Here is a 16460-nt window from a genome sequence, read left to right as displayed (position 1 = left end):
ATAACAATTCTCAAATATAATACGTGTTTAATACAAATCAGGTTAGATTTAACTGTTATGAACTCACCATGAAACGCAGACCACTCTTTGAATCATGTACCAAATAGTAAAGAAAATATTATGAGATGAGTAACAAATTTTTCGGTAATTCTGCTTCTTTTAATTAGATGACAAAAAAACTTTCATGTTATATTAAATGGTAAATTAATATGTTTTAAATATTGAACTTATGCTTTCGTTTTAGACTCAACATCTAAACTTAATGTTTAGTGTTTCGAATCTTTTATTGCTTTTAGTTAGTGAATAAACAATTGAAGAATCATTCTACCCTTTACTTAGTAAAGCAGAAAAAATATATGATTTGCGCTTTGATATATTTCAAAAAACTATTGATTTTTACATCATTTTAATATTCAACCTTTTAGTTTAGAAATCTTATATTTTATCAAAAAATAGATGATCTAAAATCTATCATGTCATGTGCTTGATATGACGTTATATATGTGTAACGTGTGTACCTTAGTGGTGTTTAAAATTGGATATTCGGAGTTACGAATACCTGAACATTTTAGATAGTATATCTCACAATCCGAATCTAGATCCGAAATTCCGAATATCCGTTGGATAGTGAAACGGATATCCAAAATACTAAATAAAGCAATTAAGAAACAAATCTTTCCCAAATTCACCTTCAATGTTTCAGTCTGCAACTTTCTTTTAGTGAAATGGCACACACATCCGTTAAAGGGGCTAATGCATGTTCCAACAAAAATGCTAGTATGTTAGCCAAATTATTCAATCGACCACAACCCAAAATCTATCTTAGAACAACGGTTACCTAAATCAATTGTTCCTTCAAATTTGAGAGCCTGGAATAACCCAACAAATTAGCAGGGAGGGGCAACGAGGGCCGATAAGCAGGGTCGTCTCCGAGGATTTAAATACCTCGGCCGAGCTAGAAAAAAAAAGGCCCATAGCCTTAGCGAGTAACGAAATATATTAACTAATTTTTTTAAACGAGGCTTAATGTTATAACAATGAACATAGAAAAATATTATTAAAATCAAATACCGTAGTAATTAACGATTATCCAATGATTCGTGAAACTCTCCTAAGTCCTAACAATGGAAAAAAAAAATAACTTGGTCCTTGGTGGCTAGCTTGGTCAACCGTGGAGGAGCCTGGTGGTTAACAACGAACCAACAGTGGTGGTCGGCTGGGTTGGTCGTTGTTCAGCATTCGCAAAGAAGGAAGGAACCAAAGAGAGATTTCAATCGACCGCTATTTCTTTTATTTTGCATCGTTTTTTATTTAATTTTTTTTAGTTTTTAGTTTTAGTTTGGGCATATTTAAACTTAAGTAAATGAAGTACGGATAAAAAATAATTTCGGTCCCAATAATTATAAGATGATAAAGAGCAATTCATATTTTATAAGTTTTATATTTTTAAATTTATATATAAAAATTATAGATATAAAAAATTTTGGCCCCTAAAAATTACGTGCCCCGGCCGACGGTCCAACCGGCGCCACGTACCCTCCAGTTGGCCTTGTCGATAAGCACCGCATATTAGGGTTTCAGGCATCCAATCAAGTATCGCATACACAAATGAAGTCGATCCTAGATGGTAGATGCAAATGAAATCAAAGTCGATGATTAGAATGTGAAGCAGTTGCGTGAAATGTGAATACGTGAATAGCCTTGTTACGGGTTTTTATATAATTATTTGGTATAATAAATAATTAAACAATAACTAAATTTAAAATTCCCGATAGTTCAGATAATCCGAATATCTGAAAAAATGATTGAGCTTGGACGACCCATTTTGGTGTTACGACCCGTTAGTGATTGTTGAATTATACATTATTTGTATAAGTTTAATTCACCAACTAATATTGTTTATTTCTGTTTTGTTTAAAAATTATTGACGCAATTTAGTGATCAAACTTAGAATGTGAGGTAATGTGTTCTTCACAAAAATGATAAGTATGTGTAATAAAGTAAATTGTTGACACAAGATATAGCGAGGAAAAACCCTTAATCCTGGTGAGGATCTTTGGCAAAAAGCCTCGAGAGGGGAAAAAAATCCGCCTGCCTCAGATTTATTAAGTAAAAGTGTTAAGTACAAGCTGGGAACTGATTGTAAACTGTTGGGTTTAATGGAATGATTGAAATCTTGTTAACCTTTCCAGAATTGAGGAAAGGTTGACACAAGATATAGCGAGGAAAAACCCTTAATCCTGGTGAGGATCTTTGGCAAAAAGCCTCGAGAGAGGAAAATTATCCGCCTGCCTCAGATTTATTAAGTAAAAGTGTTAAGTACAAGCCGGGAACTGATTGTAAACTGTTGGGTCTAATGGAATGATTGAAATCTTCTTAACCTTTCCAGAATTGAGGAAAGGTTGACACAAGATATAGCGAGGAAAAACCCTTGATCCTGGTGAGGATCTTTGGCAAAAAGCCTCGAGAGGGGAAAATTATCCGCCTGCCTCAGATTTATTAAGTAAAAGTGTTAAGTACAAGCCGAGAACTAATTGTAAACTGTTGGGTCTAATGGAATGATTGAAATCTTCTCAACCTTTCTAGAATCGACTAAGTATGAATTCCGTGCAAGCTTATGCTCTCTGAGCAAGGAAACACTTCCTCGAGCAAGATATCCTATCCGAGAAGGATAGTCTTCAAGAATCTTGTAAGTGTTGAGTTCGAGTATACTCCACTTCCTCGAGCAAGGATTGGTCTTGATCAAGCATGGTTTAGTACTGAGCAAACCTGTGAAGACTCGTTGCTTAAACTAAGTTCCTAGGCAACTTAGTGGGTCGAGCAAGGACTATAATAAAGAGGAATCACAAGTATGCTTGTAGGGAGTTTCTGGATATCTTCTAAGTGTTACTCCTAGTATGATTCAGTCTCAAACAAGCCCACAATACCCGAGTATACTTGGTTTGTTCAAACAAAACAAAGCCAAGACTGAAGTGATTTCGAGCAAGAACTTTCTTGCTCGTAGAAGCATATTCGAGCAAAGTGTGCTGTGGTGTGAAGATGAAGCTTGCTTGAGAGCAATATTTGCATGATGAAAATATTATAAGTGTTTGTTTGCTCGAAGTAATATCCCGAGCACACTCGAAGATGACAATGTCAAAGGAGCCACGCTCGTCACGTCGTCATGAAATAAGTTTGCTCGAAGACCTTTTTACACTTGTATTTTTATTTTATTTTATCTAATGATTTGGGTTTCTAGAAAGAATGTCAGGTCGACTATAAATAGAATGTCATGTCACAATTATGATACACATCTCTGACCTGACCTAGACCTCTGCACACTTTATTGTATTCAGAGCTAACCTTCCTATAAACCATAATATTTACTTATACCTCATTGATTATTAATTAATGCAATTGAAATCTTTTGAGTTTAATGTTTTTCTATTATTTATTGTTTTAGTAAATTACTAATTATAGTTGATCTGCCGGCAATAGTTATGGGTCTTCATAATTTCGGTTTTGTGTGTGTTTGTTCTTGCTCGATATTGTCTTAATCACAAAACTACGGTCCCGATAAGTGGTATCAGAGCTGGTTTAGCTCACTGAAGACCAATTGAGCTACTGAAAGAGTATTCTGACACTATATCTGTGAAATTTGAGCTGAAATGGTTGAAGATTGAAGTTGATGAAGTCAGCTGAACGCTGTTCAATTGGTTGGTGATGTCACCCTTGATTTTTGTTTATTATTCTTCACATCTACAATTGTTGAAGGTTGAAAAGTATTCTAATCCTAGATTCATTTTATTTTTTATTATTATCTTGTCTAGATCTTGGTTTGAATCCATTTTACAGCTCTGTTTGACTCAGATCTGACTGATTTAGGTCAGATCTATAGTTTTTGAACAATTTTCAAGACCGTAGATTGTTAAGTAAAAGCGTTTTGCACAAGTCAAGAACTGATTATAAACGAGAGCTAAAGTATAATAACGAGTGAATAGAGAAATAAAACAATAGTGAAGTGAGTGTGTAGATTATGTTCTATTTGTTTACATCAACCTCTGATAAATAAAGAAATACAACTAATATCCCGAAAAATAAGCCTATTTACAAAGTCTTTACTTGAGTTACACTCATATGACCATTGCAGACTCATTCTTCTCATCTTCTTGAGGTAATTGGCAAGCATTCCGATTTCTAGGCATGGCAGAGTCTTCTAGCCATTTGGTTATGTAACATGCAAGCATAATAGTTATTATAAACAAATATCGGTTCGGGATTCCGAACCTATTAAGGATCCTGTGCAGCAGGATATTACTCAAGATCCTAAGCAAAAAAATTAACCCACAACAATTTTGTTCTACTTTTGTCAAATCTTATTTGTTCTCTCGTACATATATGTATAAGTATACTAATTTATATATTTATAATAGATACGAACGACAATTTTGATATATATATATAAAACAAAATTGTCGTTTGTATATATAATACTTTAGCCGATATCAAATACAAGTTATATGACATTAGTCAATTTCCGTATTTGTGAAATAAGATGCACATTCAAACACATCATGTTAGGCGGATCACACACAATAGTGTCATATGTGTGATGGTTTTTTTATAATGAGTCTAGTTTGACTACTATAGATTGCTTAATGAGGTTTTAAAGGCAGAATGTTACAGTGTCATTCTTTGGGTTGTTATAATCTTCAAGAGTAAATGGTTTTACGGTATTTTGGGGTTAGATTCGTCCCAAAACATTGTTTAGTCGACATCAAACTTAAATCAAGGCTAAAAAATGTCGACTTGTTCTTTTAGTAACACAAATAGAACAAGTGTATTATGCATCGTATCCTTCGATGCAAAGGATTTAAATATTGGAGGGTTTTTATTAATCCGAAGATAGATGGTATATAAGATAGCCAATGTGTTAATGAACTCATCGATATGATAATGTAGATGAAGAACGTCTTAAGGCGAAAAATAAAGAACATCGTTAAGGTTACAAACATGTGTAACCTACCCACTCTCTTTAAGAAGTAAATACCATAATTAGACATTGGATATAAGAAGTAAATACCATAACTAGACATAATTAGACAGATTATAGAATTGAACTAAAAAAGAGAGCTAAGAGCCGAACCAATTCGAGCCAACTCTAGTTGGCAATAGGATCATTTACAAACCAATTAGCCATGTTTGATTTCAAATGAGCTTTTTCAAAAATGTCTTTTATAAGTTTCGAGTAACCACAATTTGAACACCGTCAATTTAGAAGCTTCTAGTAAATCTTACTACACTATTAAAGCAATATAAGGCTTTCACATGACATTGAACTAGCATGTTCACATAGGCTTCCAACTCATAAAATTTTTCATTTATATAATTTCCACATGTTAATTTGAAAATTAATTTTAAACATTAACTGTTAAGTTGAAAAATGTTTCAAAATAAAGACAATTAATTGTTTTAATTGTTATTTTTAAAAAATTTTAGACTTTGTTATTATTTTTTTTATTTATTTTGGGAAATTATTTATTAATGTTTAGACTGAATGTATGGATGTTTGGATTGAAATGGTGGTTTAAGTCACGATTTTTAGATTATATTGTTTCTTTTAATAAAAATTATAATTATCTCATTTTTATATTCATATTTTTAGATTTCTTTATGTTGTGTACTTAAATGTTTTATAATTTCAATAAAAATAGTTTTTATAACACACAACTTATATTAAAACATCTACATGTTTACGCTTCATAGTTTACAACATATAGCTTCAGTAATGATGAATTTTTAATTAATATATATTTTTTTTATTATGGTATAAGTTAGAAATATGTGGCATAACTTAGAATTATGTTTTAGATTGTTATTTTTCTTTATTTGTCTGTGTATGTTGAATTTTTTTAATTAAAATAACAATATAATACCTTATAATAATAATAATGCTAGATTATCTAACGTTTAAAATTAATTAAAATATATATAACACACATACATATATATGTGTGAAGTTTTATATATTTATCGTAGTATTGTAATAAGGTGAACCGAAACTAACATTTAACAAATAAGTTGCATTGTGTAATAATCCAATACTTTCATATTAAATTCTAATCCACATTTCCACTTGATAGGGTCCACCATTAATCACATCATGTATAAATTCGTGGATGCAATCTCTCGCAATCACACTTCTCATTCCTTTCTTACACTAATCTTCATTAACTCAACCCACTAATCACAATGCTAACCTCTATGCTTAAACTTAATCCCCAATCCCGGTCCTTACGGTTCTCATGCCTAGCCGCCTCATTCCGCACTGCCACCGCGTGCGCCATCGTGGCCGCCGCCACACTTTTCGGCCCCTCGTCCCTCTGCCGCCAAGTGGCTTTCCCCGCGTTCTCTTACGTCACGGTTATTCTAATAATAACCGGGGCGTCCCTTGGTGACACACTTCGCGGCTGCTGGGACGCGGTTTGTGCCACCGTGTTAACGGTTATCCCTGCGATATTAGGCCTTTGGGCGATAGGGACTGGGCAGCTGACGACGCCGCTAACGTCAGTGGTGGTGGGCATAGCGGCGTTTGTGGTGATGTTGCCGGACCATAAGACTCATTTGGTGTCCAAGAGAATAGCGTTGGGGCAGATTGTGATTATCTACGTGGTGGCGTATGATATGGGTGCTGAAACTGATCCGGTCATGCATCCGGTGCACGTGGCGGCGAGCACCGCCGTTGGGGTTTTGGCTTGTGTCATTGCGTTGTTGCTTCCATATCCTGGTCTCGCTACATGTCAGGTAATTAACGGCTGAATGATGCGTAATTAATATATATAAAATGGAGGCTCCTATTTATACTACCTATAAAACATTTTCAAGGATACAAGTATTTATTTGTGTGTATGGTGTTGTTTTATGAATATAAAACACCTTCAACCTAATTTATTATTTTTTTCCATGTATTTTCAATAACTTACACATGTGTTGGTAATATAATCAAACCATGTTATACTAAGGACAAATCAGAATAATTTATTTATATATGTGTTTAATTAGAAAGATTTTTAAAAATTTTTAAAACTAACAACCTCAAGATTTGTTTAGTTTTACGTGTTTTTATAATAATTTATAACCCCTTTCAATTTGAAAACTTGTGCAAATCATTTTTAAATACCGATTTTTTTTTTACTTTTTTATTCTCTTTTATATATTATTAATCATTTAATGTTTACAAAAAAAATAATAAAAAGAAGTATATATATGTAGATTGTGAAGATACATGTATGTAGATTGCAAGCTACATACGCTTTCGTCAACTACTCTTATTTTTTTTTATTTCCTTTTACTTTTAGTAAAAAAATTAATATATAATATATAAAATGAGTGAAAAAATAAATTTCTAATAAGTTAGTGTTTAAAAGTGATTTTCATAAGTTTTTAAGTATTCTAGTGCATTTCTTTGAAATATATGTATATATTAAACGCAATTAATACTCTTACCAATATTGATTTAAGTTTAAAGGATTTTTGATTTATATCGGTACAGCCGTACAAATGTGGGTGCATGTGTACTTTGTCTATTTTCAAGCTAGACTCATTTCTTGATTTCCACTTCCAACAAAATATAGTGGTGTCATGTATATGCATATAGAGTTTGAATAATTGTAAACTTATTTATATTAAAATACCCCAAAGGGAAATATTATTATCCGGCGACTTAAGAATGTTGCTTGATAACAGTATAAAATAACATAAACAGTCATACACCATATACATCCATATATCATAAATCATGTATCATACACCATATATCATATACATGCATGCAGTATGCATGCAGTTTTATAGTGTAATATTTAATTAACAGCATCATGATCATCATCACCGTACTCAGTAAGTCCCACCGATAGCAAAGCTATGGTAGGGTCTGAGGGGGTAAGATGTATACAACCTTACCTCTACCCCACAGGAATAGAGAGGCTGCTTCCAGTGAGACCCTCGGCTCTATAGTGGTTTTGCATCAAACCTTGGACATAAGGCACATAACACTCAACCATCGAGACCCATGCCGATTAATAGTATCATGTTATTTAATTTATTTAGGTGAAAAAGAAGTGCAAGCTTTATGCAGATAATGCTTCAGAGATGGTTAAACCGTGTGTAAAGGCATTTTGTGAGAAAGATGACACAAGGGCACAAGCATTTGTTTCCCAAGCCCAGTCACTAACCACTAAAGGACGCAAACTCCTAAACGCCATCAAGTCTAAGAAAGTAAGCTCCATTTTCCATTTTCTATATACGAATATATATATGTTTTTTAAACCAAGTAGGAATTATGTCAAAATAAGTTAGATCTATTGGTAATTAGCTACGTGTTACTGATGTCTTTTCTATTTACTTTGTCTATTAACTGGATTCCGTCACTAAACGCCAACGAATTCAGTCCTCGGTGATACTCATTTGTGTATCAGCGAAAAGTTATTAAAAAAAACTAGTTCTTACAAAAATACTTAATCTTATGTGCAGGAAACCATGAAATGGGAGACACTTCCAATTAGTTTCTTGAAACCTTACTGTATGAAAACAGCAGAAAAGTTGCAAGAAACAGAGATGCCAATACAAGGAATGCTAACAGCTTTGCATAATATTCATTCATTTCCACCACAAATTCTTGATCAAGATCTAAAAGATCACTTAAATAAGCTTCAAGAAAGCATAACCCAAACCTTTGATCAGTTAAAGTCTTGCATGCCTTTTGATTTAGCAACTTTTCCTGAATCAAATCTTGAAAATCTAATTCTTTCCCTCCATTCTTTCCCTCAAACGCACAAAGATTTGCCCTCCTTTTTCTTCTTATTTTGTTCCAAATTACTTCACAAAAAAATGACAAACAATTCACTAGCAAACCCAGTCTCAACATTAAGCGATGTTCAAACAAATAAAAAGAATCAAAAAGAGGGTCTTTTCGAATGGATTAGCGCCTTTGTGATGCACAGAAGGTTCACGCTAGCATTGAAATGTTCATTATCAGTAGGTTTTGCTGTTCTATTTGGACTAATATACAGTAAACAAAATGGGATATGGTCTGGACTGCCTGTAGCAATAAGTTTTGCAGCCTCAAGAGAAGCTACATTTAGGGTATCAAATCTCAAAGCTCAAGGAACTGTCTTAGGAACTGTATATGGAGTATTGGGCTGCTTTGTTCTTGAAAAATATGTTAAAGTAAGGTTCTTGATTCTTCTTCCATGGTTCATATTCTGCAGCCTAATCAAGCAAAGCCGTATGTATGGTCCAGCTGGCGGGGTGTCGGCCGTAATTGGAGCCGTGCTAATTCTTGGTAGGGAGCATTTTGGGTCACCGACGGAATTCGCTATCATCAGAATTGTCGAAGCGTTCATTGGATTATCATGTTCAATCGTTGTTGAGCTCATGTTTCGACCCACGAGAGCTTCTACTCTAGCCAAGATCCAACTTTCCAAGAGCCTCCAAGTTTTGCATGAGTGCATATGCATGGTGAGTCATTGCAGTCAAAAAGAGTGTCTTGGAGGTGGTCTAAAGAAGCTTAACGCTAATGCGAATGAGTTAAGAAAGTTCATTGAGGAGGCTGAAATGGAACCCAACTTTTGGTTTTTTCCCTTTAATGGTGGTTGCTACAATAAGTTATTAAAGACTTTGTCAAACATGGAGGGTCTTTTAGTCTTTTTGAACCATGCCAATGCCTCTTTACAACTTGAAAACTTGAGTTTGGATAAACTTGAAGGTGAGGTTGAGCTTTTTAAAGAAATGATTCAACCTTCAATCAAGTGTTTTGAAAGGGTTGTTTTGGTCAAATCACTAAGCAAACTTGAGAAGGAACTTCAAAACAGTAATGCTTGTGGCACATCTAGTGATCTTGAGTTGGGGAAGTTACCAATTAGCCAATATAAGTTAAATACGCATGGACCAAATGGTGAGGACAAGATAGACAATATCATAGATTCATATCTAAAAGCATCATATAAACTTGTTTTTGGTGAAGCGTGTGAAGAGGAGGAAAAGGGGCCTGAGGTGGTATTGAGTTCAAGTGCTTTTGCCTTTTGCTTGAGAAGTTTAGTAAGGGAGACTAGGGAGATTGAGAAGGGGGTTATGGAACTTTTGCAATGGGAGAATCCTTCAAGTCATGTAAATTTGTATGAAATTTCTTCTAAGATAGATGCTTTATGCAATATTTGATTTGAATTGTTTGGAAGGAATAAATGAAAAGAATGGATTAATTGTTTTATATATATATATATACACACACACGTTGTTCATCTCATATTCTTGGTGTGCATAGGCATAAATATATATTCCATGTCTATATACTTATTACTATAGGTGGCAATATGAGTGGGTTGGGTTGGATTTGGGTGATGGGTTAGAATGGGTTTGGGTCAGGATGGGTATGGGTCAGGATGGGTTTTTAAAATAGAGTGTTATGATAGATATGGGTCAAGATGGATAAAGTTAATCCATCTTTACCCAAGTAAAGGTTAAAATGCAAAGGGTTTCAAAAACCCCTCAAAAAAATATTCAAAAAATTTAATAAAAAAATAATAACTCAAAATATAAATCAAAAATGCAAAAACTAAAATGTCTCCCCCGCCGTCCTCGTTCATAAAAAAAATAAAAAATAAAAAAAAACTCGATTTCGTCTCGGTTCGGGTTCGGTTTTTTCGGTTAGTTTTTTGCTTTTTTTTCGTTTCGGTATTGTTCAATTTTGTCTCGGTTCAATGTTTTCGGGTTTTGTTCGGTTTTGATTTCCAGGTTTTATTCGGTTTAGGATGGGTATGGGCCAAGATGGGTAAAGTTAACCCTCTTGAACTAAGTAAAGGTTAAAATACAAAGTGTTTCAAAAAAATATTCAAAAAAATTAATAAAAAAATAACAACTCAAAATATAAATCAAAAACGCAAAAAGTAAAATAACTAAAATGTTTCCCCCGTCTTCCTCTTTCATTAAAAAAAAACCTCGGTTTTGTCTCGGTTCAGGTTTGGTTTTTTCATTTTTTTTTGCTTCGATTTTGTTTTTTTTTCATTTCGATTGGTTTCGGTATATGTTGGGTTTCAATGATTTCGGTTTTGATTTCTCGGTTTCTATTCGGTTTCGTGGGTTTTGTTTGAAATAAAATTGGATAATGCTTGTTTTAGTCCATTTTAACCCATAAACAAACTCATTCTAACCTATAACCAAAAGTCATTAGCATTTTCTCAACCCATCCTGACCTTCTTGCAAAATTGTTTTGATCCATCCTGACCCATCTCAATTTTAAAAGTTATCCAAATTGACCCAAAACAATCCATTTGGGTTTGTTTTACCACCCTTACTTATTATATAATATAGACCACCGATATGATTATTAATATCTTAGTGATATGTTCATAATTTAACTTTTAAAAAAAATTCTACATTGTGTTATACATTGTTCTCCCGGAGTCCCGGTATAATGGTGGCAATTGTGTTAGATTGGCAGCTTGAATAAATCGATCTAAAATGGCTCATATAATTATTTTTATCAAATACATCAACGCTAACGCAACAAGTTGAAATCGGATAATCCAAACACGACACATGCAATACATTTAGCTAAATGGGCCAAATAAATTCTTGGCTTATAAACCGGTCAAGGGTTGTAATGTGTTAAAATCAAGTTTACTTCGTAAAGGGTTGACAATTTGCAAACAAGTTAGACGTGTTTTAAACATGTTTTTGGTTGAACTCATAAAATATTTATACTTTTCATTTGTTATTCTAGTTTTAAGCGGGTTGATCAACAGGTTTAATTAGTTTTGAATTTGATACAACCCGAACATGACTTAGACAAGCTAGAGAAGAGAAGACAACCTAAAGTGTGATTATATTCCTTTCGTGTTTCAAGGCATGTTAATTAATTAGAAATGGTACTAGCGTTTAATTTTAATTGTCATTGAGTTAATTCTGATGTAAAGTCCAACGGAAGTTACTTTGTAACCAATCCAAAAAAACTACTAATCCTAAAGGGTGCATCAAATGTCAAATGCCAAAATCGACTATATTTGTCCATAGTATATGTATGTTGGGTCGATTCTACGTACTATATATTTACCTTAATTGTGTTAATACTATATTGCAGTTGAAGTAGGAAACATAATTAGCCAATTTTAACAAACAACACGTTGTTTTAAACATGCAGAGTGTTTATTAATTATTTTTCTGTTTTCCGTCCATAATGAACCTTTTCGATACCAACCAAATTTGTAACAAACCTAACCAATAACGATAGGATTCACGTCACTTATTCGCCGCAATTGCTACCTAGTTATAGTGCATTTATGTAATTTTAGTAAAATGGTTAAAGTGGTTATTTCAGCTTTCTTAACATATTATTTGCTCTGAAAATGTGAATGTAAGTTGTGTTTTATATATTATAAATAAATTCAACTAATTTTCATCTTCCAAATGATCAATGTAAGTTTATATTTCTTAACAATATGAATTTAAACAACATTAATCTCTCATGTTACTAATATTCATTCTTTACAAATACAAGCCACCCCCACCCACCACCCCGGCTACGGCAGCTCCCCACTCCTTTAGGCACCGTAACAATAAGCTTCGTCCCCATAACAACGGCCGTCGCCAAATCCGGCCGTATTGCATCCGGAAACCTAAATCTCCACACATCAAACTCCAACTTATCCAACCACAATTTCACCTCTCCATTACCATTTCCTTCCCTCACAACAACTTTCGTCACACCGGGATAAATCTTCACCGCATGAGCCCTCACCGCGCCTGTAAACCCATTATTCGCAATATTAGCAGTGAATCTAAAACAGTTAGCCCTATCTTCAGTAATAACATCCGCGTGTGATCGAAGAGGAAGCTCGAGAACTTGGCTAAAAACATGCGGTAGCCTCCGAAGCTTTGTTTGTGGATTTTTGGGCAACATGCAACTGAGTTAGATATTGCAATTAGTTATGTAATGATGAACTGAGAGAGTGTTGATCGGTTGAGTTGATTTGTAGGGATTGGAAGAATAATTGCAGAGATTTTGAGGAATCAATATCTTGGAAACGTTGGGTCGATTGCAGAAGGAGAAGGGAACCATTGATATTGATCACTCGAAGTTGGTCTCTACAAGATTCTGTGAACACCTACACCTATATGTAGCTGCTTCTATCGATTATGACCATACAAATTAGTTAATACAAGTATTTTCGTTTAAGTTGTAAATTGTAGGAAAAACTTGGATATTGATAGTGTTGGATGTACGGGTTGCGAGTTGACGTATTGAATTATTCAACATGAACACGTCTCGTATTTTGTTGTGCGCACACACTTGACTCTTTTAACAAATTCATCTCATCTGGTTGATGGATAACAATCAAGTTGTCAACGTTTTGTAAAAACATGGGTTAAATGGTTAACAAAGACGTTAGCAGGTCTATTTAGTTAAACGGATTAAATGTGTGAGCCTGAACATGGCTTGTTTATTGACACCTTAAGACCTAATTGTTTTTGTGAGTGTGTTTTTTACCACTGGATATTAAAATTTATATTTTTATGTAGAATATGAAAATTAATTGTCATATAGGAAGACTAAATCTAATTTATTATTTTCCAACTGGCTGAACCTCTAACATGGATTAAAGATACAGTTAATCAAGTTTCAACATAGAAGTTTAGTTAAACAAAAAAATTAGTGATGAAAAAGAAAATAAGATAAATATGTGGTAATTGTCTTAATTTGAAGCAATGACATATTCATGATTATCTTTTGGTGAAAGGTTGTTTGTAAATCACCTGATTAATGATTTCAAGATTGACAAATGATAAGAGCATTCTCATTCCCTTAATCATTTCTAAATCCAAATTACACTAAAAAAATACTACATTTTCTTACTTTTTTTCAATTAAATAATATTTTTTCATACATTTATCATTATTTTTTCTCTTTCTTCCACTTACAACCACTTTGAACAAATATTAAAATTATAAGGGACGAAAAGTAGCTTTTCAAATATCCAAAAAAATCACTATATTTTCTTTCTCATGATCTACTCATAACATCTTAAACCACCCCTAACTTATAAAAACTCCACTCAAAAAATTTGGTGGTTTGAATATGAATGCTTTAACATTTTATTAAAAAAAAAACAAAACAAAACAAAAAACACTCCATTTTTATCATGTGTTTATAAATTGTGTGCATGCATGGAAGTTATGACCTTTAGACTAAGAATGGTTGAAGGAATTAATTCTTGAATATGAAGGTTTTTATTTTCAATATCTTTGTTTTATATTTTGAATGATAGATACTTGTTGTGTTAGTCTTGCTAGTTATGATATTCTTTAGGTTTTGTTGACACAAATGCTTAGGTTATTATGTTAGTTTTGAAATATTATAAATCAAAGGAATGCATTGTGATCTAGATGTCATGGTCTATCAAAAATAAGATTAAATACTGTCATGTTCATCTTAAACTAGCTAGTTAGGGTAAGTAGAGTGTTAAACCATGAGGAGTAAGTGGTTAGTGTATAGTGTAACTGATTCTTAACATTATGAAGTTATCAATTTATGAACTAACAGTTTGGAGTACTGATCACACTAGAAATTGTTTGAGAATAAGCAAGTGAATAAGCAAGTTGTAACAGTTTAATCAAAAGCAAATCACACACAGGGTTCAAGCATGCAGCTAAACAGCAATCTCATGTCATTTAACAAATAATTATCGATAAACAAATCTGGTTAACTGAATAATTCAATCTTAGGCATCAACAAATTTAAATACACGGTATTGGTCACCAAAGATTCCTTACCAGTGTGACTCAATCAAGGACAAATGTATGTTTTATCGAACTTAAGCTAATTAGCAAACCCTATGAGATACGTATCACAGCAATTGGCAGACTAATCATTCTGATTGAAATAAACCTTAACCGGCTCAATACTCAACAATACCAAACATCAATGCTCATAGGTTATCAATCTGTAATTAATATTGTTCAGTTCTAATACATAAGAAAATACTGAAAAGTAACATTACTCTACACCCCGGGAATGATTCAAGAGGATTAGTTGCCCATCGTCTTCGTTAAATCTTCAATTCTGATGAGGAAAGCCATTATGAATGATATCTTGGTGATTAAGATCTTTGGTTTTCGTCTATATGCTCCTGGAAACGGTTGGAATACGTGATAACAAATTAGGGTTCATGAAATAGAAGTTATAGGTCAAAACCTTATTTTTTTTAATCATCATTTTTGTGTGGTCGCGTATAGCGGCAGTTTCTTAAAATGTCCATCGCGTATCGCAATGAAATGCCTTCACTCCCGTCACGTATCACGACGAGCTTCAACATTAGGAAGTTTTATTTAATCAAACCAATCTGCTTCGTTTTGCATGCTAATCATCCCGGTACTTTATCTCGTCCTCGTACAAGTCCAAAATAATCATCATTAACACCCCGTGACCTAATAAACACAAATGAAGTACCATAGTTCGATAAACCGAATAAAAACTTACAATTAATGCAATAAAATATGCCCAACCATCACATGGATATTGTCTAAAATAATCAATCTTAGGTGGGTTGTTTGTTAGTAATTTAATCTTTACGAGGGATTATTAGATTTGGATGCAAAATTGAAATAGAATTTAATTATTATATGTTTCTCATGACTACCTCACTTACATATGTAAGACTCTCAGTGATTAGTTTGTAATTGTTCATAGGTTTCCAACATGACATGAGAATAATTGTCTTTGGTAGGAGGTTATACTAATTTCATCTTAAGGGTACGTTTGGGAATGACTGTGTAATGGAATGGACAAACGAATTAAATGGATCACTGCCATTCCTTTGTCTTGTTTGGTTAACCTATGGAATGGAATGGACAAATGAACGAGTGACTTATTACTTTGTGTTGTTTGGTAAAAACGCACAGGAATGAAATACAAATGACAAAAATGCATACCTCAAAATAAAGAAAATTTACAAAATAAAAAATGGCAACGGTAGTCGTGTCATGGTGGTCAGGAGGTGGCGGTGGTAGCAGCATCAACGACTATGGTGGTGATGGCGACGACGGTGGTAAGAGGTGGTGGTGGCGGCGATCAAGCGTTGGTGGTGGTGGTGACAATGGTTGTGGTAGTCAAGTGATGGCGTTGGTAGTGGCGGCGATGGTGGTTAGGTGGTGGCGACAGTTCTTAGGCGGTGACCAAGGTGGTGGCGGAAATGGTCAGATTGTGGTGGTGGTGGTGGTGGTGGTGGTGGTTGTCAAGTGATGTTGTCTAGATAATAGGGTGAAAGAGGAACTGAATGAAAGGGGGGGGGGGATGGTTTTGGTGGAATAGGATTCTTTGTGTAATCATTGCTTTCATTCCATTGATTAACCAAACACCACTTTTTTCATTCCCTTACAATAATGTATTGTATTCCATTCCTCCTATCTTTCTTACAAATTTTACAATT

General features: G+C 33.7%; 2 protein-coding genes across 2 annotated transcripts; one reads left to right on the top strand and one right to left on the bottom strand.

The window, feature by feature from the left end:
* The first annotated feature begins 6122 nt into the window (after nucleotides 1-6122).
* On the top strand, nucleotides 6123-10197 carry LOC143617559 (uncharacterized). Its single transcript, XM_077090081.1, has 3 exons — nucleotides 6123-6783; nucleotides 8089-8256; nucleotides 8512-10197. The coding sequence occupies exons 1-3, from the start codon at nucleotides 6232-6234 to the stop codon at nucleotides 10195-10197; spliced, it is 2406 nt and encodes an 801-aa protein (XP_076946196.1). The 5' UTR covers nucleotides 6123-6231.
* A 2308-nt stretch (nucleotides 10198-12505) lies between these two features.
* LOC143617558 (uncharacterized) lies at nucleotides 12506-12934 on the bottom strand. Its single transcript, XM_077090080.1, has one exon. It carries the CDS (start codon nucleotides 12932-12934, stop codon nucleotides 12506-12508), a length of 429 nt encoding a protein of 142 aa, XP_076946195.1.
* Between the last annotated feature and the right edge of the window lie 3526 nt (nucleotides 12935-16460).

The sequence above is a fragment of the Bidens hawaiensis genome, unplaced genomic scaffold, assembly GCF_021521415.1.
Source record: "Bidens hawaiensis isolate Kalapana, Puna unplaced genomic scaffold, B.hawaiensis_p1.1 tig00055483_1, whole genome shotgun sequence".
Classification (NCBI taxonomy): domain Eukaryota; kingdom Viridiplantae; phylum Streptophyta; class Magnoliopsida; order Asterales; family Asteraceae; genus Bidens; species Bidens hawaiensis.
The sequence above is the reverse complement of the archived record's forward strand: the minus strand, read 5'-3'. Positions and strand labels throughout refer to the sequence as shown.

Excerpts from the sequence above, each read along its gene's own strand:
- LOC143617559 (XM_077090081.1), top strand. The coding sequence starts at position 6,232 with ATGCTAACCTCTATGCTTAAACTTAATCCCCAATCCCGGTCCTTACGG. Across the intron at positions 6,784-8,088 it reads CTGGTCTCGCTACATGTCAG|GTGAAAAAGAAGTGCAAGCT; the intron begins GTAATTAACGGC and ends TAATTTATTTAG. Across the intron at positions 8,257-8,511 it reads ACGCCATCAAGTCTAAGAAA|GAAACCATGAAATGGGAGAC; the intron begins GTAAGCTCCATT and ends TCTTATGTGCAG.
- LOC143617558 (XM_077090080.1), bottom strand. The coding sequence starts at position 12,934 with ATGTTGCCCAAAAATCCACAAACAAAGCTTCGGAGGCTACCGCATGTT.